This window comes from Musa acuminata, chromosome BXJ1-9 (genome assembly GCF_036884655.1).
Source record: "Musa acuminata AAA Group cultivar baxijiao chromosome BXJ1-9, Cavendish_Baxijiao_AAA, whole genome shotgun sequence".
In the NCBI taxonomy this organism is placed as follows: Eukaryota; Viridiplantae; Streptophyta; class Magnoliopsida; order Zingiberales; family Musaceae; genus Musa; species Musa acuminata.
Genome location: NC_088335.1, coordinates 8,185,128 through 8,204,332, shown reverse-complemented (window position 1 = coordinate 8,204,332; position 19,205 = coordinate 8,185,128). Strand labels below are relative to the sequence as shown.

At 41.8% G+C, this 19,205-nt stretch overlaps 3 protein-coding genes across 3 annotated transcripts; all 3 read left to right on the top strand.

Annotated features, from left to right (window-relative positions):
• The first annotated feature begins 898 nt into the window (after positions 1-898).
• Positions 899-1,652, top strand: LOC135594254 (uncharacterized). The gene has a single exon (XM_065084654.1). It carries the CDS (start codon positions 939-941, stop codon positions 1,491-1,493), a length of 555 nt encoding a protein of 184 aa, XP_064940726.1. The 5' UTR covers positions 899-938; the 3' UTR covers positions 1,494-1,652.
• Positions 1,653-4,712: 3,060 nt separating this feature from the next.
• On the top strand, positions 4,713-12,130 carry LOC135592959 (probable cellulose synthase A catalytic subunit 5 [UDP-forming]). Its single transcript, XM_065082718.1, has 14 exons — positions 4,713-5,703; positions 5,786-5,981; positions 6,077-6,288; positions 6,467-6,569; positions 6,718-6,892; positions 7,894-8,160; positions 8,250-8,595; positions 8,676-8,813; positions 8,916-9,041; positions 9,129-9,341; positions 9,469-9,754; positions 10,406-10,602; positions 10,729-11,079; positions 11,158-12,130. Exons 1-14 carry the CDS (start codon positions 5,623-5,625, stop codon positions 11,740-11,742), a joined length of 3,276 nt encoding a protein of 1,091 aa, XP_064938790.1. The 5' UTR covers positions 4,713-5,622; the 3' UTR covers positions 11,743-12,130.
• Positions 12,131-12,707: 577 nt separating this feature from the next.
• LOC135592958 (peroxisomal nicotinamide adenine dinucleotide carrier-like) lies at positions 12,708-18,866 on the top strand. Its single transcript, XM_065082717.1, has 11 exons — positions 12,708-12,997; positions 13,104-13,235; positions 13,323-13,397; positions 13,600-13,730; positions 14,485-14,539; positions 15,505-15,645; positions 16,170-16,238; positions 16,330-16,437; positions 16,607-16,675; positions 17,400-17,454; positions 18,462-18,866. The coding sequence occupies exons 1-11, from the start codon at positions 12,917-12,919 to the stop codon at positions 18,650-18,652; spliced, it is 1,107 nt and encodes a 368-aa protein (XP_064938789.1). The 5' UTR covers positions 12,708-12,916; the 3' UTR covers positions 18,653-18,866.
• The last annotated feature ends 339 nt before the right edge of the window (positions 18,867-19,205 follow it).

Here is a 19,205-nt window from a genome sequence, read left to right as displayed (position 1 = left end):
ATCCCAAAGCAGATATCTCATCTTGCTTTCAGGAACCTGCGGAAGAAGGAAAATTAGGCCTAACATGACGTCATGCAACCGACTGCTAATTTATCAGGTCATCCCAGACGGCGGAGAAACCATCACTGTCTTCCCGACACGAAGGCGGCTCAGCCAAGTACGTGTAGCTGATGCGTGCCCTGCGCCATAAATTTGGGACAGACGGCCCTGCATACGCCTACACGTGTCCTTTAGAGCAGACGAAAAGGATTGGGTACGGGGGTATGTACGTGTCTTTGGCTCTGCATATCGTATAATTTGGGCGCAGCGGACGGCTTCATGTGCAGACCCTTTTTTAGCTCCTGTGCTGATGATAGGACAGGTGATGATCCGTATGCCTTTGTTTATCTTGTTGATTTCCAAAACATGTGAGCCAGATGTGACAACTACTGGCACACACGCCAGATTGGGATCATAATGTGTAGGACGATAAGAACTTTAATCCGGTAGACCCGAACGCACCCTATAATCCTATATTTGGTTCACATCAGGATCCTGCATGATTGCTCCAGATGCTGCGTTGACCCCCAAACCAAACGCACACGTCGGTGGACTTTTCTGCCTCCGAGACGGTTGGTATTGTTTGGTGCCCAAGGCAACTGCGCTCCTGGTCAAATCTAGCGACTCCGCCCGCCGGTATGTGGTTGAGTTGAACGGCGTTGGACCACACGTTTAATCGGAGCAGATTGACCCAATCCCCAATTACTTGGCCCGACTGTGCTTGCTTTTGATGCACGCAGGAGCCGTTCGTCAGCCGTGACACAAAAGCGACCTCGGATACTTCCGGTGACGACCTCGCGCACGTCACCCTTCCCTCTCAACGTCAACCCTTCTCTCTTATAAATTACCTTATCGTCTTCGGTCTCGGTACTGTCAACAAATCTGCTATCCATCGCTACATGGGATCCTGCTTCTCCTTCGCCTTCGCCTCCACCGCTGAGACGCCCTCTCCAGTGACGGCCAAAGTCATCACCCTGGACGGCTCCCTGAGCGAGTACTCGACCGAGGTGAAGGTGTACGAGGTCCTCGGTCGCCACCATCCTTCTTGCTTCATCTGCAGCTCCGACGAGCTCTACTGCAACACCTACATCCCGGCGCTCGGCTCCAAAGAGTCGCTGCAGTTGGGCCAGCTCTACTTCATGCTGCCTGTCTCCAAGCTCGAGTATCCGCTCTCGGGATCGGACATGGCGGCTCTTGCGGTGAAGGCCAGCATGGCGCTCCGACCGCTGGCTTCGAGGCACAGAGATCACGGTCGGCGAACGGTTCAAGTCATGCCCATCGCCGCGGAGTTAGCAGGATTAGATGCGCTCGAGAACAACGGTGATGATTATAGATCGAGTTCTTTGGAGAAGAAGAAGACGATGCCGAAGCGTAGTGCTTCGAACCGGGCCAAGTTGGGGCAGCGGCGGCGGGGCATGGAGCGAATGAGCACGATCGAAGAGGATGCCGAGTGACCGAGCAACCTCGATAAAGATTTTTGTGTGTTGTAATATTCTTTCTTTTTATCGTTGCGTGGCAGCCTTTTGCATATAGAACAAAAAGAGCATGCCTAGTCTTCATAATGAAATTGGTAGCATGAATTAGAGCAAATGTTCGATTCATCTTTCTTCCCTTCTCTCATTTCGCCCCTCGTGTTACCACGTCCTCGATTTGAAATGGTAAATCATAGCCTTACGTCAAATGCTAAATCAGGATATAAAACTCGATGACCGCTACGTTCAATCCCATCATAAACACGAGCGGCATTCGATTGGAATTCCAGTGTTCTCCAAGTGCAATTAGTTCCTTTATATCTTGGCCGAGCGATCGATCCAATTGTTTGGCGTTCCACGTTGCAAATTCGAGCAACAAGTCCTTGGAACTCTACGTGATAGGGGTAAAAACAAATAGGACAGGACACACCGGATTTGACGTAACACCACCCGACGTCAGCCACCCCCGGACGGTACACTGCCCCGGGGGGGGCGAGCATTAACGCCGACATAACGTGCATCCTCGCTCACCGTACCCAGACGACCTCATCATCTGACCCCGCACGATCGGACGAGGCAGGGGAAGGCGTCAACCAAGGCTCGCCATACCCTGCGGTGACTGGACCTTCCACGCAACGCCCACGACGACAACGGACGCGGTCAGGTGCACGGCCCTGTCCCGGCAGGATGGCGCATCAGGTAACGTCGAGCTCACCTATAAATACCCTTGGGCTCCAAGCGAGCAAAACGAGGCACACAAAGGCACGATTCCACTCTAAACTCCTCTCCTCATCACTAACTTGATCGTTAGAGGGGTCGGGCCAAATCGCCGATCCGACCTGTGCGCAGGTACACAGTCGAAACCGATCCGACCTGACGGCGCGAAGCATCCCGGGCTGATTCCTTGTAAACGACCGCCTCAAGATCCCAAGAGGAGCCCCGCCTGATCCTGGCCGTTCGGACCCTGGACCAGTCGTGTCGCCCCCAAGGTGACGACTAAAAAAGTTACTTACCGTATCACTACGAATATAGGAATAGCGCTACGACAGACAACGGCCGATGAGAAGTTTGAGTTTTGGATTTAAAGGTGGCAATTAATATTGGTGGCGGAGAAAGATCACTAAGAATATGGAGTGGGAAGGCGAGGGTCAATCGAACGGTGGAGCAGGAAGAATAGGATCTCCGCAGCAGTGGAGATCGAGTGAGGCGGAGGAGAATGACCGAGCGGGTGAGGGGAGGCGACGAGGCTTCGGACCTTAGGGAATCGCAGCTGCTGTGATTGAAGATACACCGTCGGAGATCCAAGCCCGCTCAGCCACATCAGTTCTACCCCAAATTAGAAAGCCCAATGATTCCCGTCAAACCTGTTGGGTTTGAGATTTGTTTTGATGACTCAAAATCTAGTCTTCAAGAACTGGAAAGAACAATTATATCCTCATATTATTCAATGGGCTGTTGCAAATGTTACTGCTCGTTTCTTATTTCTTAAAACTATATAAAGAATCGATATGTTTATCAACTGATAAGGAGAATGTGACACATGGATAGCCGTCATTGTAAAATGTCCTAAGATATGCTCTCAAGTTTCTTAGACTAATTGTCTCTTCTTGGACCAAATATTTGACCAAACTCTCGTAATCGATACTCAAATATTAGAAAGATCTTATTATGTATATCCTTGATGTAGTTTTGTAGAATATCGACTCGATCACTTGTATTTCTAACACTTCAACTTGAGACAAATGGATCACGATCGGTTTCAAATCTCGTGGGACAATCCAAATGCATTGTATCACATGTTAAAGATGTTTGTCTTATCCAAAACCTAAACTCAGCAACCAAACTTTAAATTATTTTAACTTGAAACATAAAGGTCATCGATTAGTCTTAATAATATATATATGCATGACATAATCTCCTAGGATCTTTTCACCCGATACTATATTACTCTAAAATAGATGTGGATCTTGATCGGGTCCAAATCAATATCTATATCGGATAATCAAAGTTTGACTTATAGTTAGAGATGTGCAAAAGGATCTTTGATTCAATTTTACACAAGTATTAGTATTTTAGTTCAATCATAATAATTGTTATGAAAGATGTTTTTATTTTCTTCATCAAATTACTTATTTTTACCTGACCAAATAAAGACTTGGGTAGACAAATGTTTTTACTACTGTTACTGACATGCCTCTCTCACCAACTCAGCTCGTCTCTGGGAGTAGGTGGTATATCTACATGACTCCGTCGCTGTCTCCGATTAAACGTCAAGTATGCAAGCCGAGTGTACCATTATCATACGAGGGGACTGATACTTGTCGTGCAACGCTCCACCTTCATCATCTCCAGCGTTATCAATGAAGCCGACACATCTTCACCGGACCGACCATTTGGAGTTTGGATGGACGCGCCTGAGTCGACAAAGCTGGGCAGACGCTGGCACGCCAACTTACGAAAACAAAAGCTCTTTGGGATGTCTCGCATTAATGCCCACCTCTTTCTCATTTGGACCGAAGCAAACCGACCGGAGATATGATCAATCAAGAATCTGTTCTGCACCAGAAGAATCACATGCCACGTGCAGAAACGCTGCACACAAATCGTCCCACTCCCGCCCCAACTCTCCGTTCAAGAATCTTTTGTTTCTCCAGCGAACAGAGGGTCGGCACTCGGCCCCAACCAAACCCTCCTGCCTTAACGCCACAGAGGAGGAATGAAGGGGCCCACTCCGTTCACGTGTCCTCCGCTTTTATGGTCTTGAGGGCTACTCATTTACTGATTCCGGATGCCTTGCCGCCTCCGCTGCATTGACCTGGCGGTGAGTGAAGCTTATGGGTCTGCTATTGTTTATCGACTCTTTAACTGCTGCCGCCCACCGACGCCATTTCACACCGTCACGGCTTCCACTAATCCCCACCCTGTGAAGAGCGAGCTGGTTGAGACGTCAATGATGGAAACGGTCCGCTGGAGACCGACGTCAAACCAACCTCCTCCATTATCATCAGTCAATTATGTGAAACCTAAATCTCACCCCTTTTCAACCACCTCTCGAAGGGTAAAGGAACTCGTCACACGGACGCGACTGATCCGGTAATCCGCAGCGACCAAAAAGCGATGCACCGACACCTCGGTATTTGCCCTCCCCGACCTTTTCCTCGAGACACTATTTACCGGTTGACCCTAAATTAGTGCGAGCGAGCGAGAGTACGGCTGCCGACGGCGAGCGTCGGTCGTGGGTCCAGCGAGCAGGCTGTGGGGGAAGGCCGTCAACCAAATCCGACCCAGTGAGCTGCACCCGACGTTGACATCTGAAACCTGCATGTGCTTGCCTCTCGACTAGCCGCTGCGTTGCACTCCAGTATCGGTCAGGCCTCGTTTAACTTCCCCTTCCCCTTCTCCTTTGCCTGCTCCCAGGCTTCCTGCTGCATTTTCCTTTTGGCTGCCGCTTTAATTCTCTGCCTTTGCCTTTTCCACATTCCCTTCTTCTTCTTCTTCGCCCCCCCTCTCCCCTCCTGCAGATATGACCATCGAGCCTCTTTCCACCCCTGCGGTTAAAGGCCTCTCGGTCACCCACCTCTTATCTCTTTCTTAGCTGTACGCGAGGGTTGTGTCGGCAGACTTGTTAAAATAGAGGGAAAAAGGCAAAATAAATAAACAACTGGCGGATGGTGTTTGATTGAGGCCGTTGTTTATCGCAGACTCCGCTATCGTTGCCTCCTAACTGTGTCGGTCATCGCCTAATGCCTGCTTCATACTTAATCTCCCAAAGTTTCCCCCTCCGATGGCCTTTTTACTGAATCAGCCAACAGAAAATTGACAAAGAAGTCGATCCAGCTGTGAGCATTGTAAGTGGAAAGCAAGGAACAATAAGAGCAATTGATAAGGCGGGGAGGAAGAAGAGAGAGAGAGTTGCTCTCCTCCCCCGTCCACTACTCTCACGGCCTGAGTAGGTAGGGAGAGGGGAGAGAAGGGAGGAGGTCGGATCGCTCGGGTGATTGTTCCGCCCCCAAAGGAGCGGAAATAGTTGAGTTGTCCGGTCGGGCTGGGCGCACCAGCACTGGACCACCGTTGGATCTAATTAGATAAGATCATCACGAGCGAACAGTGAATGGAGGCGAGCGCTGGTTTGGTCGCCGGTTCTCACAACCGGAATGAGCTTGTGGTCATCCGCCGCGACGGAGAGTCAGGGGTACGTGCCTCTTCCTCTGTTTTCTTTCTTCTTGTCGTCAGATAATCCGGAGGATGATGTTTGGACTTGATACTGCCCACAGCCGAAGCCATTGCAGCAGCTGAGCGGCCAAATCTGCCAGATCTGCGGCGACGACGTCGGCCTCACCGTCGACGGGGATCTCTTTGTGGCTTGCAATGAATGCGCCTTCCCCGTTTGCAGGACTTGCTATGAGTACGAGCGGCGAGAGGGAAACCAGGTTTGCCCCCAGTGCAAGACCCGGTTCAAGCGGCTCAAGGGTATAACTACGGAACCGCATGGATTGCAGTGGATCTCTCCATTCTTTGATCCTTCTCGTGTCAGATTGTTGCATTTCGTCTTCCTCTTTCTGCAGGGTGCCCTCGTGTGGCTGGCGACGACGAAGAGGATGACGTCGATGATCTCGAGAACGAGTTCAACTTCGTCCCGGGAGAGAAGCAGGACTCGCAGTACATGGCCGAGGCCATGCTGCAGGGCCACATGAGCTATGGCCGGCGTGGTGACTTGAACACGCCTTATGTTGTTCATACAGTGCCTCAAGTCCCTCTTCTCACCAATGGCGAGATGGTACTTGAACTCACGCCTCTCTCTCTCTCTCTCTCGCTCGATGTTTTGCACTCAATTAAACCCTTTTACCTAATTCTTTTCCGGCGCGTCCAATTAGATGAGTCTCATGTTTTTGTGATTTTTCCCACATGCCTTTCTGAGATCTCGCTTCTGATGCATGGGCTTATTTCCATTCCAGGTCGATGACATTCCTCCAGAACAGCATGCACTCGTCCCTTCTTTTGTGGGTGGGGGAGGAAAAAGAATTCACCCACTTCCATTTTCAGATCCCAGTCTTCCAGGTACTGGAATTCTTTATTAATACAAGGATCTTCTACCTATCCTATTTTTTAGCAATAGTCATGTAAAATGACAAGTTGAGATCATATTGTTGATCTATCAGTTGTTTTAGTCCACCACAAGGTTAACGAAAAACCTCATTCCTTGCAGTGCAACCTAGATCCATGGATCCTTCTAAGGATCTGGCCGCTTATGGATATGGAAGTGTGGCCTGGAAGGAGAGAATGGAGAATTGGAAGCAGAAGCAAGAGAAAACGCAAATGACTAGGAGTGATGGTGGCAGTAGAGATTGGAATAATGATGGCGATGAAACAGATTTACCATTGTAAGTTCCGTAACTTGTTAATCACCCATCATCATTATAGAAATCTTGTTCTAGTCCATTGCCCAAGTCTGATATTGTGCAATTAATTCTTGATTTTTTTTTTCGGTCTGTTAATATCAAATTGTATTTCGAATGCAATTGTTGATATATATATATATATATATATATATTTATTTATTTATTTATTTATTTAGTAAGCTATAGTACCATGACTACATGAACTGAAAGCTTTCCAGAATGCAGGGCCCCATAAGTTATGTTTGACATATAACATATACTTCATGCCCCACACATCCTTTTGTTTCTGTTCTAAGTTCAGGACAGAACAGTGTACATAATGTACTTCTCTATAATTTAAAATATTCATGTTTTGTGAGTTATTGGTTTCATATTTTCATAGTGCACATCTACAATTTTTTAAATTTTGATTCACTTTCTATGAAAATTGAGACTTACCAATAGTATCAGTGCCATTTAAACTGAAATCTATATGTCTTCTCTCATTTAGTGACCAATTATTCCAACATTAAAACTGACCATTGTGACAGGAGGAAGCTGTGAATAAAAACTAGTTACAAGATGATATTTTGCAAAATCATATTTCTTTAAACAACTCCAACTGGTTATGAGTATTCTAAAAGTGTGGAATGTTTTGATTGTTTCTGGCTGAGTTATAACAAGTATATAGCTTTTACAAGTTAGGCCAACTAAATTTTAGCAAATCATGTATCTTCGACAAGGCTTTATCAATTACAAGTATCAAGTGGAGTCAAAAGGCATACATTTGGGTGTTCTATCATGTTTAAGATGAATTTACAAAGTTTAACTGGCTTCAATTTAACATGGGGACAATGGCGATATTTTTGGAGTGGGCAAAGGTTAATTTAAAAGGCCACCTTGTATATCATGATTGTTGTATTTTAATATTTAATTTCTTTTTATATCAAAAAACATTTGACTTATTTGTTAAATTTGTGGTAATATTTTATTCTCTTCTGTAGAATGGATGAAGCAAGACAACCATTGTCGAGAAAGTTGCCAGTACCTTCTAGTCAAATAAACCCATACAGGATGATCATCATAATTCGTCTCGTGGTTGTTGGGTTCTTCTTTCATTTTCGAATCACAAACCCTGCATCTGATGCATATCCTCTGTGGCTCATATCTGTCATCTGCGAAATCTGGTTTGCTATTTCATGGATTCTTGATCAGTTTCCCAAGTGGCTTCCGATTGAAAGGGAAACATATCTTGACAGATTGTCATTAAGGTAGTTGAGATTGTCATATTATCGTTTTTGTTCATGTTACTTGGATGATCAGTTGATCACTCAACTATTTGCCTATTTGTTTATCTTAGGTATGAAAAGGAGGGGAAACCTTCTCAACTATCTCCAGTTGATATATTTGTGAGTACAGTTGATCCAATGAAGGAACCTCCTTTGGTCACTGCAAACACTGTCCTCTCAATCCTTGCAGTAGATTACCCTGTTGAAAAAGTATCTTGCTATGTTTCTGATGATGGTGCTGCTATGTTGACATTTGAAGCATTATCAGAAACATCTGAATTTGCAAAGAAATGGGTTCCTTTTTGTAAGAAATTCAATGTCGAGCCCCGTGCCCCAGAATGGTATCTTCAGCAAAAGATAGATTATCTGAAGGATAAGGTCCATCCTTCATTTGTTAAAGAACGGAGAGCAATAAAGGTATTAAAAGTTTTACTAATCTTTCATTGATAAAATATGTATATAGGTCATAGTTTCACTGAATTTGATTCTGTTTGCAGAGAGAATATGAGGAATTCAAGGTGCGAATAAACGCCCTGGTTGCAAAAGCACAAAAAGTCCCAGAAGAAGGGTGGACAATGCAGGATGGAACTCCATGGCCTGGAAATAATGTCCGTGACCATCCAGGCATGATTCAGGTAAATGTTATATTTTTTCAGTTTTGTTTACTGCAGTTGTAACACAGCCAGCTTCCTTTTTGAAATTCAATTGATATTTTTTCTGACATTATAAAAACTTAGGTCTTTTTGGGGCAAAGTGGTGGGCATGATGTGGAAGGGAATAAACTGCCACGCTTGGTTTATGTCTCTAGAGAAAAGAGGCCAGGTTTTAATCATCACAAAAAGGCTGGTGCTATGAATGCTTTGGTAAGCGACTGCCTTTTGATTAATCTTTTCCATTGTTGTTACAGTAGTTTGAGGCCTATTTGTTTGTTTTTATTGCTTTTGTGACAGGTTAGAGTCTCTGCTGTACTTACAAATGCACCTTATTTGTTGAACTTGGATTGTGACCATTACTTTAACAATAGTAAGGCAATACGAGAGGCAATGTGCTTCATGATGGACCCACAAGTAGGAAAGAAAGTTTGCTATGTGCAATTCCCTCAGAGGTTCGATGGTATTGATCGACATGATCGCTATGCTAATCGGAACATAGTGTTTTTTGATGTAAGTATCAGCATGTTGCGTTTGGGGCATATTCATTAATTTTAGTTTTCAATATTGTCGCACAGTTTCTTCTTTGAAAGTCCATATACCCAACATGCGTAGAAAAGTAAAATAAGTCATGATGCAGATCAATATGAAAGGTTTAGATGGGATTCAAGGGCCTATTTATGTGGGCACTGGATGTGTATTCAGAAGACAGGCACTCTATGGATTTGATGCTCCAAAATCCAAGAAGCCACCAACTAGGACTTGCAATTGCTGGCCTAGTTGGTGCTGCTGTGGATGCTGTTGTTCTAGCAGGAAAAAGAAGAAAGCAGCAAAAGCTAAACAGGATAAGAATAAGATTGGTTCCAGGAAAGGCGATACTGGAGCACCGGTATTTGCACTGGAGGGTATTGAAGAGGGCATTAAAGGTATGTCTACGCTTGCCACTGATCAATCAATATTTTTCGTTACATTACCGAATGATGTATGTTGATCAGATGATTGCAGCACTTGTATAGTTTGACAACCTGCTCATATTTATGATTTTCTTCTTGGATTTATAGTAGACATTTGGTCATAATCAGCAAGAAAGGACACAGTAACTATTTGTTTATCAGAGGGTGTTTTGCTTTGGTAGTGTTAATTGATGGGAAAATATCCATTTAGTCATCTCCAATTACTTGAGAGTATAGGCCCTAGTGAGTCTGTATGCACTGCGTCATAGGAGGCTCTCTATTGTGTTAGCACTTGGTCATTATTTGGTTTAGCATGGATGTTCATTCTTTAATGTCTTCTTGTAGAATAAACATAATAAAATAGGACAGAAAGGGTTAATCCATATAGCAAAATTATTAAATGATGCAATTCTTGTTATATCAGAGGTAGATTACAATGCTCTTATTGCCTTTTTCTTTATCTTGTGTAGGTTTTGGCCTTAGTTGTTCTGCTTATTACCTTAGGCAACCTAATTCGTAGAAAATGTCTTACTGTACAGCTGTCTGAAAATACATCAGAAGTGTTCCTATCTCTATATTGTTTTTGGAGAATTTCAACATGCTAACCTGTTAGCACATTCACAGGAAATGAGATTGAAAGGATAAATATGACATCTCAGCAGAAGTTAGAAAAGAAATTTGGGCAGTCTCCTGTTTTTGTGGCGTCTACTCTCCTTGAGAATGGTGGAACATTAAAAGAAGCTACTCCTGCCTCTTTATTGAAGGAAGCAATCCATGTTATTAGTTGTGGCTATGAAGATAAGACTGACTGGGGAAAAGAGGTAAACTTTTGGTCTCATTTCTTTAGGTTTTACGTGGTGGTATCTAAATGTGTATGCTCCAGTATCCAAATATATATTCTTTGGTATCTAAAGACGTATTTCTAACTTGCTATCTGTTCACTACAGATTGGGTGGATCTATGGTTCAGTGACAGAAGATATATTGACAGGTTTCAAAATGCACTGCCATGGGTGGAGGTCTATATACTGTATACCAGCAAGGCCTGCATTCAAAGGTTCTGCACCTCTCAATCTATCAGATCGTCTTCACCAGGTCCTTAGGTGGGCTCTTGGGTCTGTGGAGATTTTCTTGAGCAAACATTGTCCTCTCTGGTATGGATATGGAGGTGGTCTTAAATGGCTGGAGCGGCTATCATACATCAATGCTACCATATATCCTTGGACATCAATTCCTCTTTTGGCTTACTGTACCTTGCCTGCTGTTTGCTTGCTCACTGGGAAATTCATCACCCCTGAGGTGCGATAGCATTTTCATCTTTCAAATGATATTCCTTTCTTTTAACCTTTTGATGCTAATACCATGTTCAACCTACAGCTTAGCAATGTAGCGAGTCTTTGGTTCCTGTCACTCTTCATTTGTATCTTTGCAACAAGTATCCTGGAAATGAGATGGAGTGGTGTTGGCATTGATGACTGGTGGAGAAACGAGCAGTTTTGGGTTATTGGCGGTGTTTCCTCGCATCTCTTTGCTGTGTTTCAGGGGCTCTTAAAGGTCCTTGCTGGTATAGACACCAATTTCACTGTGACAACAAAGGCTGGTGATGATGAAGAGTTCTCTGAGTTGTACACATTCAAGTGGACCACTTTGCTTATCCCTCCGACAACTCTGCTTATCGTAAACTTCATTGGTGTGGTAGCCGGTGTATCCAATGCAATAAACAACGGATATGAATCATGGGGACCTCTGTTCGGCAAACTCTTTTTCTCCTTCTGGGTGATTGTTCACCTGTATCCCTTCCTCAAAGGTCTTGTTGGTCGGCAGAACCGGACACCTACCATTGTCATTGTCTGGTCCATTCTTCTCGCATCAATTTTCTCTCTGCTTTGGGTACGGATCGATCCATTCCTACCAAAATCAGATGGCCCTCTTCTGGAAGAGTGTGGATTAGACTGCAACTAAGAACCAGTCAGTACTTAAGGCCCATGATTGTGTTATATTTGTTTCCATCGGCACAGGCAGGAAGATACATGACCTTTGAAGTTTCCATAGCACATGACGAATCAATTGTGGATAGAAATTGTGTTTCATTTTTTTTTTCTTTATATGGTACTCCATGTAAACCGGTAGGTTGGTATAGCCATGTGTAGTTTGTTTGTGCAACATAAGTAGTTTCAGTTTAGTTCTTATTAGTTGGACGAAATGATGAAGGGTTGATGTTGTTCATATATTGTTGCAGTTGATCTCTATATCGATTCATGGTAATAAGGCAAGGGTTGCCTGTTATGTTGAACAGGAAGAAGGTTCATCGGATATTCTACTAGTTTATGCTAGTTTTCTTTTTCTTGTATATGCGTACTTGAGCTATTTTCAGTGATACAGCATGATACTTTTACTATTTTCAGTGATACAGCATGATAAAGAGAAGGCTAATGATACGTGTTGCTTCTGCAATGGTAGTATATATTGTGTGTTCACCCGGTGCTACATTTCAGATCTATTATAGTACAGTTTCCTCTCACGTGGCAAGATTGTTTCTCCACCATTGGATTAGTGAGCTCTCAAATATTGTCGGCCAAGGTATTCGTTTTAAAAAAAGATTTAAAATTTTATTTTATCTGTTTGAGCCATCTTTTATAGATTGTTGGTTTTGAGAATTTCATGCGTACGGATCCTTACATTTTTCATGAATCTTTACCACAAAAAAAAAAAACCTCGGAAAATGAAAAGATCAATGGGCTTAGAGCAGTCTCAATATGTGCACGGATTATGATTCGAGCTAATCGGTTGAATGAAAAAGAATAGGATTGATGGGGTAATAATTCCTATCAGAACAATTCCGTCCAGATTTACGATTGGAATTTAATCTATGATGATATGGCTTCCATTTTTAAGTCTATTATGTTTATGGCTGAATGAAGTTATCCATAATGATGTGAAAATGACTGGACCGAGAAAACACTACCGATCACCTTCTCACTCTTGCTTTCTGTGCCGTGGACTGACTCTGCTCAGACCCGTTGACGAGGTGCAGATGAGGGTGTCGACGAAGTGGGTGCTCGACTGACACGTCCTGGTGGTAGAGCTGCGCGCCGGTGAAACTCCTAATCGAGCCGCCCACTGTTGGCCGCGAAGCATGTCGAACGCTTTGGTAAACGGCTTAGCCGGGGCCGGCGGAGGCATGATAGTTCAGATCATCACCTATCCTCTACAGACCGTGCGCCTCTCTCTCTCTCTCCCTCTATCCCCTCTGTTTGCCGCTTCATCCCTGAGTTGGCTTGCCACGCGCCCGCCCTCGCTTCTTCACCTGTTAATGCCTACAGGTGAACACTCGTCAACAGACCGAGAGGATTGCCAAGAAGACGTCGCTGGCCGCGGCCGCGAGCGGTGGCGACCTCTCTTCTTCAGAAGCGGCACCATCTTCCGCTGGCGGAACCATCTACCAGATCCTTCAGGTCTCCTCGCTCCTCCTACCTTGACCTCGCAGGACCTACTCTTCCTCCGCTGATTCCGTTTCCTTCCTTTTGACTGTTGGATTGCAGCTCTTTAAAATGGAAGGTTGGGGAGGGCTGTACAGTGGTCTGAAGCCATCTCTCGTGGGCACCGCCGCGTCTCAGGTTCGCCTTCCCCACTCAACATCCACATCTACACTTCCGGTCGACCATTCCATCCCATCCTCACACTTTCTCCACTCTCGCAATTTTAACTGAGGTCGATCATTTCGTGGATTGCCCCATCCACGATTGTCCGACCTTGATTTGCTACTTTACCAGTTTGTTCCACTTTATCTGAAGATGATGCGATGGTGGCCATTTCCAGGGAATATATTATTACTTCTATCAGGTACTTAAGAATGAGGCAGAGGCTGCGGCCGCTGCACGCAAGAAGAAAGGGCTCGGTGATGGTACTGTTGGCATGTTCTCTTGGCTTGTCGTCGCAGCTATTGCAGGGTGGGTATTCTGCTTGCCATAATTAGGACCTATGTGTTTTCTAATGGTATGTGAAGACAAGGGCTCGAACAGAACTCAGATGCTCCTCCTCTCTTTAGTTTAACCAATCTGGGTTTCCAGGTCTGCCTACAAACTTTCAAAGGCTTAGTTGACATATATCAACCAACCACATCTGAATGGAATTTAGCTTTTTATCCACATTCCAAGCCGAGGAAATCTGATTATTCTGGACTTCTTTGCATCAGCTTAATATTAGAGTATTAGGTTTGCACTCTACTCTTTTAACTTCTTGCATCGGCTGAAATGGATAAAAATTAGGTTGGTTGTAATTATTTCTTATGGGTCTAGGTAGGGTCATTCTTGGCCAAACCACCTTTGCTAGAGCCTTAACTCCAGTTGGTAGAGTGTTGACATGTTAGCAATCAAAGAGTGATCATGAATATTTCCAACATGACATAGGCTTGTGCCAGTCCTGAAAATATCCTTGATGTTGCACAAAGATTAGTTTATTCAAGGTATATATGCTGGCAAGTTGAAGCTAAGCTCCAAACTTCTCGTTTAGTGCTTCTTGGTTCCATGTATCCTATCACACATCCTTGTAATGTTACTATCCTCTGATGTGATACGGTAAACGATTCCAGAGGGTACATGACATTATCTGTTTGATGGTTAGATCTAATGAATTTAGCATGCTACAGAACAGAGATTGATAATGCTTTCAAGGAGTATTTATTTTCTCTATTGATTTTTGCAGGTCCTTGAATGTGCTGCTAACTAATCCAATATGGGTTCTGGTCACTCGTATGCAGGCATGTGTAATAACAACTTGATTAGATTCTTAGATTTTTGTCACTGCAAGCCTTATGTAGCAAGTAGCTATTGCATGGTTCATATTACCAGTATTCATCAATGTTTTCTATTTTGATGTAAAAGATCATCTCAAGATTCACAACTATAATCTCATTTTACTGGACATAGTTTCGCTCTGTCCGCATAAAATCAAAACTATTTATAAAATGTAATTAAACTATTTTTTAAAGCATGCACGGATGGGATTTCCTTTTGTAAAGTGAAGAAGAGAGCGATGCTGGTGTCCTATGCAATATGCATGATAGCAAATTTAATGAATATAAGTTTCTATCACTTTGCTTCATACTTTTATTAGAATAATGATGGAAACCTGTTTAATTTTACCTGTGCTGAGGTTTCATCATAAAGTTCTCCAAGGACATAGAATATGGGTTTTTGTTCTTATTACTTCCTGCACCGAGTTGCTGTAGCCTTTCAACTCGATAGAAAAACCAAATCGCTGCCTACTTTGAAATATACGATATATTGTTAACCTTATAATCTAGAATAGACATTTTTATGATGAATGTGTTGTTTTGTGGGGTAAAATAAAGACACGTAAGCTATGGCTTGTTCATTTTGATGACTAAATTTGTTTGATAAGGTTTCTTCTTGGCACAAGCTGACCGGTTAGCATTAATCTGGAGCTGCATCAGGTAGAATCTTCCATTTTACAATCTGGAGTCACTTTTATCTCATCAATCACCGTGGACCCATATTTTTATGTACTTCTAAGTTTACTTATTCTCTTGCTCCTCTGGTTGCTAACCAAGTTTACAACCTATAGTTTAGAACATAACTTATGTGCATATCGATCTAAATGCAAATATAGCATGTCATCTCCTCCACTTTCCATTTTACTAAATATCATTATTGTCATTATCATCTATTAATACATGCATGTCGGAACTTTACATCATTTCAGACACATACACAAGCAGAGAGGAAAATCATGGAGGCTAGAAAGGAGGCTATTTTGAGGGAATTTGCAGGTACCACCTATATGGAGCACGAGCTAGTTAAACTTGATTTGATGAAACCTCGTCCATATGGAACATTTCATGCGGTTAGTAAACCCTCAGTTTCTTTATACATAATTATACGGGAAAGAAGTTTGAGGGAACAATTATTTACAGAAATTTGCTTGCTTTTTGGTCTAGCTAGAAGTTGACCTATATCTATGACATGAATTAGAAGTATTCCAGATTAAATCTACAATTGAGTAGATAAAAAGCAGATTTTGTCTCAATGCGCAGAACCCACCATTGGCGTACTTTGTAGATTACGGAGGTATAGTGGTATATGCATTTCTCTTGAAGCTAGACCTGATGTGGATGATACGACAGACTGTCAAGTTCTAACACTGTCCAAATTGATAAATGTTGATTAAATGGAAAAGAAAACTTAAGTACCTAATGATACTATCTTGGTACCAGGTACAACATAGTAGACAATCTAGTCTTGAAATAGTGTTGAATATGGACTTCCATGGCTACATCACAGTTGTACCTGATGATACTTGAGGTCGATGTTGTTCACCGAACTTGCATTCCATGCATCTTTGGCTAAGATGATGGATTTCTTTGACAGGTGAGGGAGGTTTATCATGAGGCAGGCATAAAAGGATTCTGGAAAGGACTCATTCCAACCCTTATCATGGTCAGTAGACTTGATGACCAGCCACACTGTCTAACATCTTTTGTAACATCGAACTTTGAAGCCAAATGTATTGACTTTATTATACTTGCAGGTATGCAACCCATCAATCCAGTTTATGATTTATGAAACCTCACTAAAGCACCTGCGGTCAAAGCGTACTGGAACTAAGCATGGGGATAAAAATGTTACTGCTTTAGAGGTTCAGCAACATTTATTTGATGCACATCTAGCTGATAAAGAATTTCGATTTTCTAGTTGTTATCCTTGTGCTAAACTCGTCAAGCACAAGATTAATATTGAACAGGAGGCAAAATTTGATGAAGATTGTTTACATTTAACCTTTCTTATTGGACTCCTTGCATGCACAGGTTTTCTTGCTGGGGGCATTGGCAAAATTGGGGGCAACTCTGGCAACATATCCTTTATTAGTTGTAAAGGTATACTTAACTCTTTTTTGTTCTTGATTTCTGAGAGTAATGTGGTACCTTATCTAGTAATCCACATAAAGTATGAAAGACAATATAGAACATTTATTAACAACAAAATTATCTAAAGAAAGCTGGCGGATTGTATGATTTAATGATCTGAATAGTGATGGCCCTAAACAAATTCGGATCCCACCTTGTACGGGATCCAGAAACACTGTAATAAACAGGTTCCTGTTATTGGTGATAGATGATAAATCCTTGTGTGATGAACCTTAGGTATCTCTAAAACACATAAAAGTAATATTATAATTGGATAGAAATTGCACTTTTACACCCCTCTGTTGTTACTGGAATTTTTTATGTAAATTTTGTCTAGCAGATGGTTTTCTTCTGTGGCTTTCTCCAAGAAAAGTTGATTAGATCTTCTTGATTTGGTGCCTTTTGAATTGTCATGTTAAAAATTTAAATTCTTTTGAGAAGTGAGATAAAAGAAGCCAGATTCTTCATTCATATTTTCTTTCCAAGGTTATGAAGTTTTGAGGCATCTTTGGTCCCTTCAGTTGAGTAGCTTACATTTCTTCCAGTGATTTAATTGTCAGCAAGCTGTCTTTAGAGACAACCTGTCTTTGTATATAGATATGAAATGGTTGCAGATTGTAGTAATACTCTTGCCTCTTAAATTTTCCATTTGATTTTTCTTCCAACCAATGCATTTTTCTTTCCATGGTTGCAGTCTAGGTTACAGGCGAAGCAAGAAATTGGCAGGAATGCAATGTCAAGATACACAGGTACTACCTTTAATTGTTGAAACCAATAGGCAAGTTCCATGGGGTTAGTCTCTTAACTTTCGTTTTCTTTAGTGGGAAAAATTATTAGTTTCCTGTTGCATTGACCATCAGTCCTTGTTTCATGTTGAATTTAGTTGATATTTGAAAGTGGTGTGCATATCATGAATAGACATCTGGACTAGATAGGTGAAGTTTCTATCTTATTAACCATGTAATTACCAGACAAAACCACATACTGGGCTCGCAAAGATTGTAAGAGATAGTGTGTCGATATATTTAAATCACCAGCTGGTCAGAGTGCAGAAAATTACTATATGCCTCAATTCTACTTGCATAACTGAGTCTTAATTAATTCCCCTTTTAGTGTTTTCAACTGTTCTTCTTAGTTGGTTCTTGTGACTGCAACACAAGTGATATCGATCTAAAAATGCTTTTTAATAACATCCATTATATGGTCTTAGGTTTATTCTTTCTTGTTCTAAAGGCTTATGGAAATTTGTGCTTTGTTTCTTGCAAAAGAATTTAACAGGAACATGTTTGTTCATTCCACCTACTTGGTGTATCTTTGTTTTCTTCCTACCTTTTATTCCTCGATGCCTCATATGCATTAAGCTTGACTGAATTAGAGCACGAGAGTTTATTTAATGCAAATATCCATCATTGAAGCATAGATTAACTTTCTTTCCTTAAATTTCAATTGTTCAATCACAAATTTCTATAATGTTAACATAAACAATTAAGTGATTTATTATAGGGGAGGGCAATTAACTAATGTCATGCTGATGTAAACAACTTCATATGCCTGATTCCTCAACACCACTCTTAGAACTGTCAGCTGACTGGTATCCACATAATGCAACAAAAATATGATTTAGCTTCAAGAGTTGTGGGTTATAAATTGATTGCGCCCTCTGAAGATTATATAGTTTTACTTGGTTTCTTGGATTTAAATGCTTTGGGCTGCTGTGAAATGAACTGATTCAAGGAAATGTCTTTGTCCATCACAGGGACTGTGGATGCAATACTAAAGATGATCCGTTACGAAGGACTGCGTGGATTTTATAAAGGCATGGGCACAAAGATCGTACAGAGTGTTTTTGCAGCTTCCGTTCTTTTCATGGTGAAAGAAGAATTCGTCAAGGCTTTTATTTTTATTGCTGACGAGAGAAAGAAACACCGTTTGAAATCTGGGAAGTGAAAATACAATTACCGGAAAGATTTTATAGTATCACTACATTTGATTGTTCATACCCATTCCTGATATATCTTTTTTTTGTTTTATTTCATTAGCGTCTGGCTGTTAAGTTAAATGACTTGTCTATGAAGATTGGATGTCTGTATCAGGCAACATTTTGTAAAGAATAGCGTATAAACATGTCTAATATCAAATCATCTTATAACTTTGATTTTTATTGTTTGCCTTTAATCATTTATATAGAAATACAATAGTTGAGAAGATCATGTGTACTTTATTCACTTATCTTAGATTGAAACATTAAATTTTTATTTTATTATTATTTTTATGTCAAATTATTGTGAGAATCAAAATATATCAATAATCATAGTAAAATCAATGGCACAGAATCAAAATGGAATTATTCTGACTAACTTAAGGATATTGATGAACCAATCCAATTATCATTTATAAAAACTAATTTAGAGATGAAAATATCAGCTACTTTATTTGATGAAAATGTCACTAATTTATTTGGTAAAATTATTGACAGCAGAGTAATTTAGGATTTTTTTTA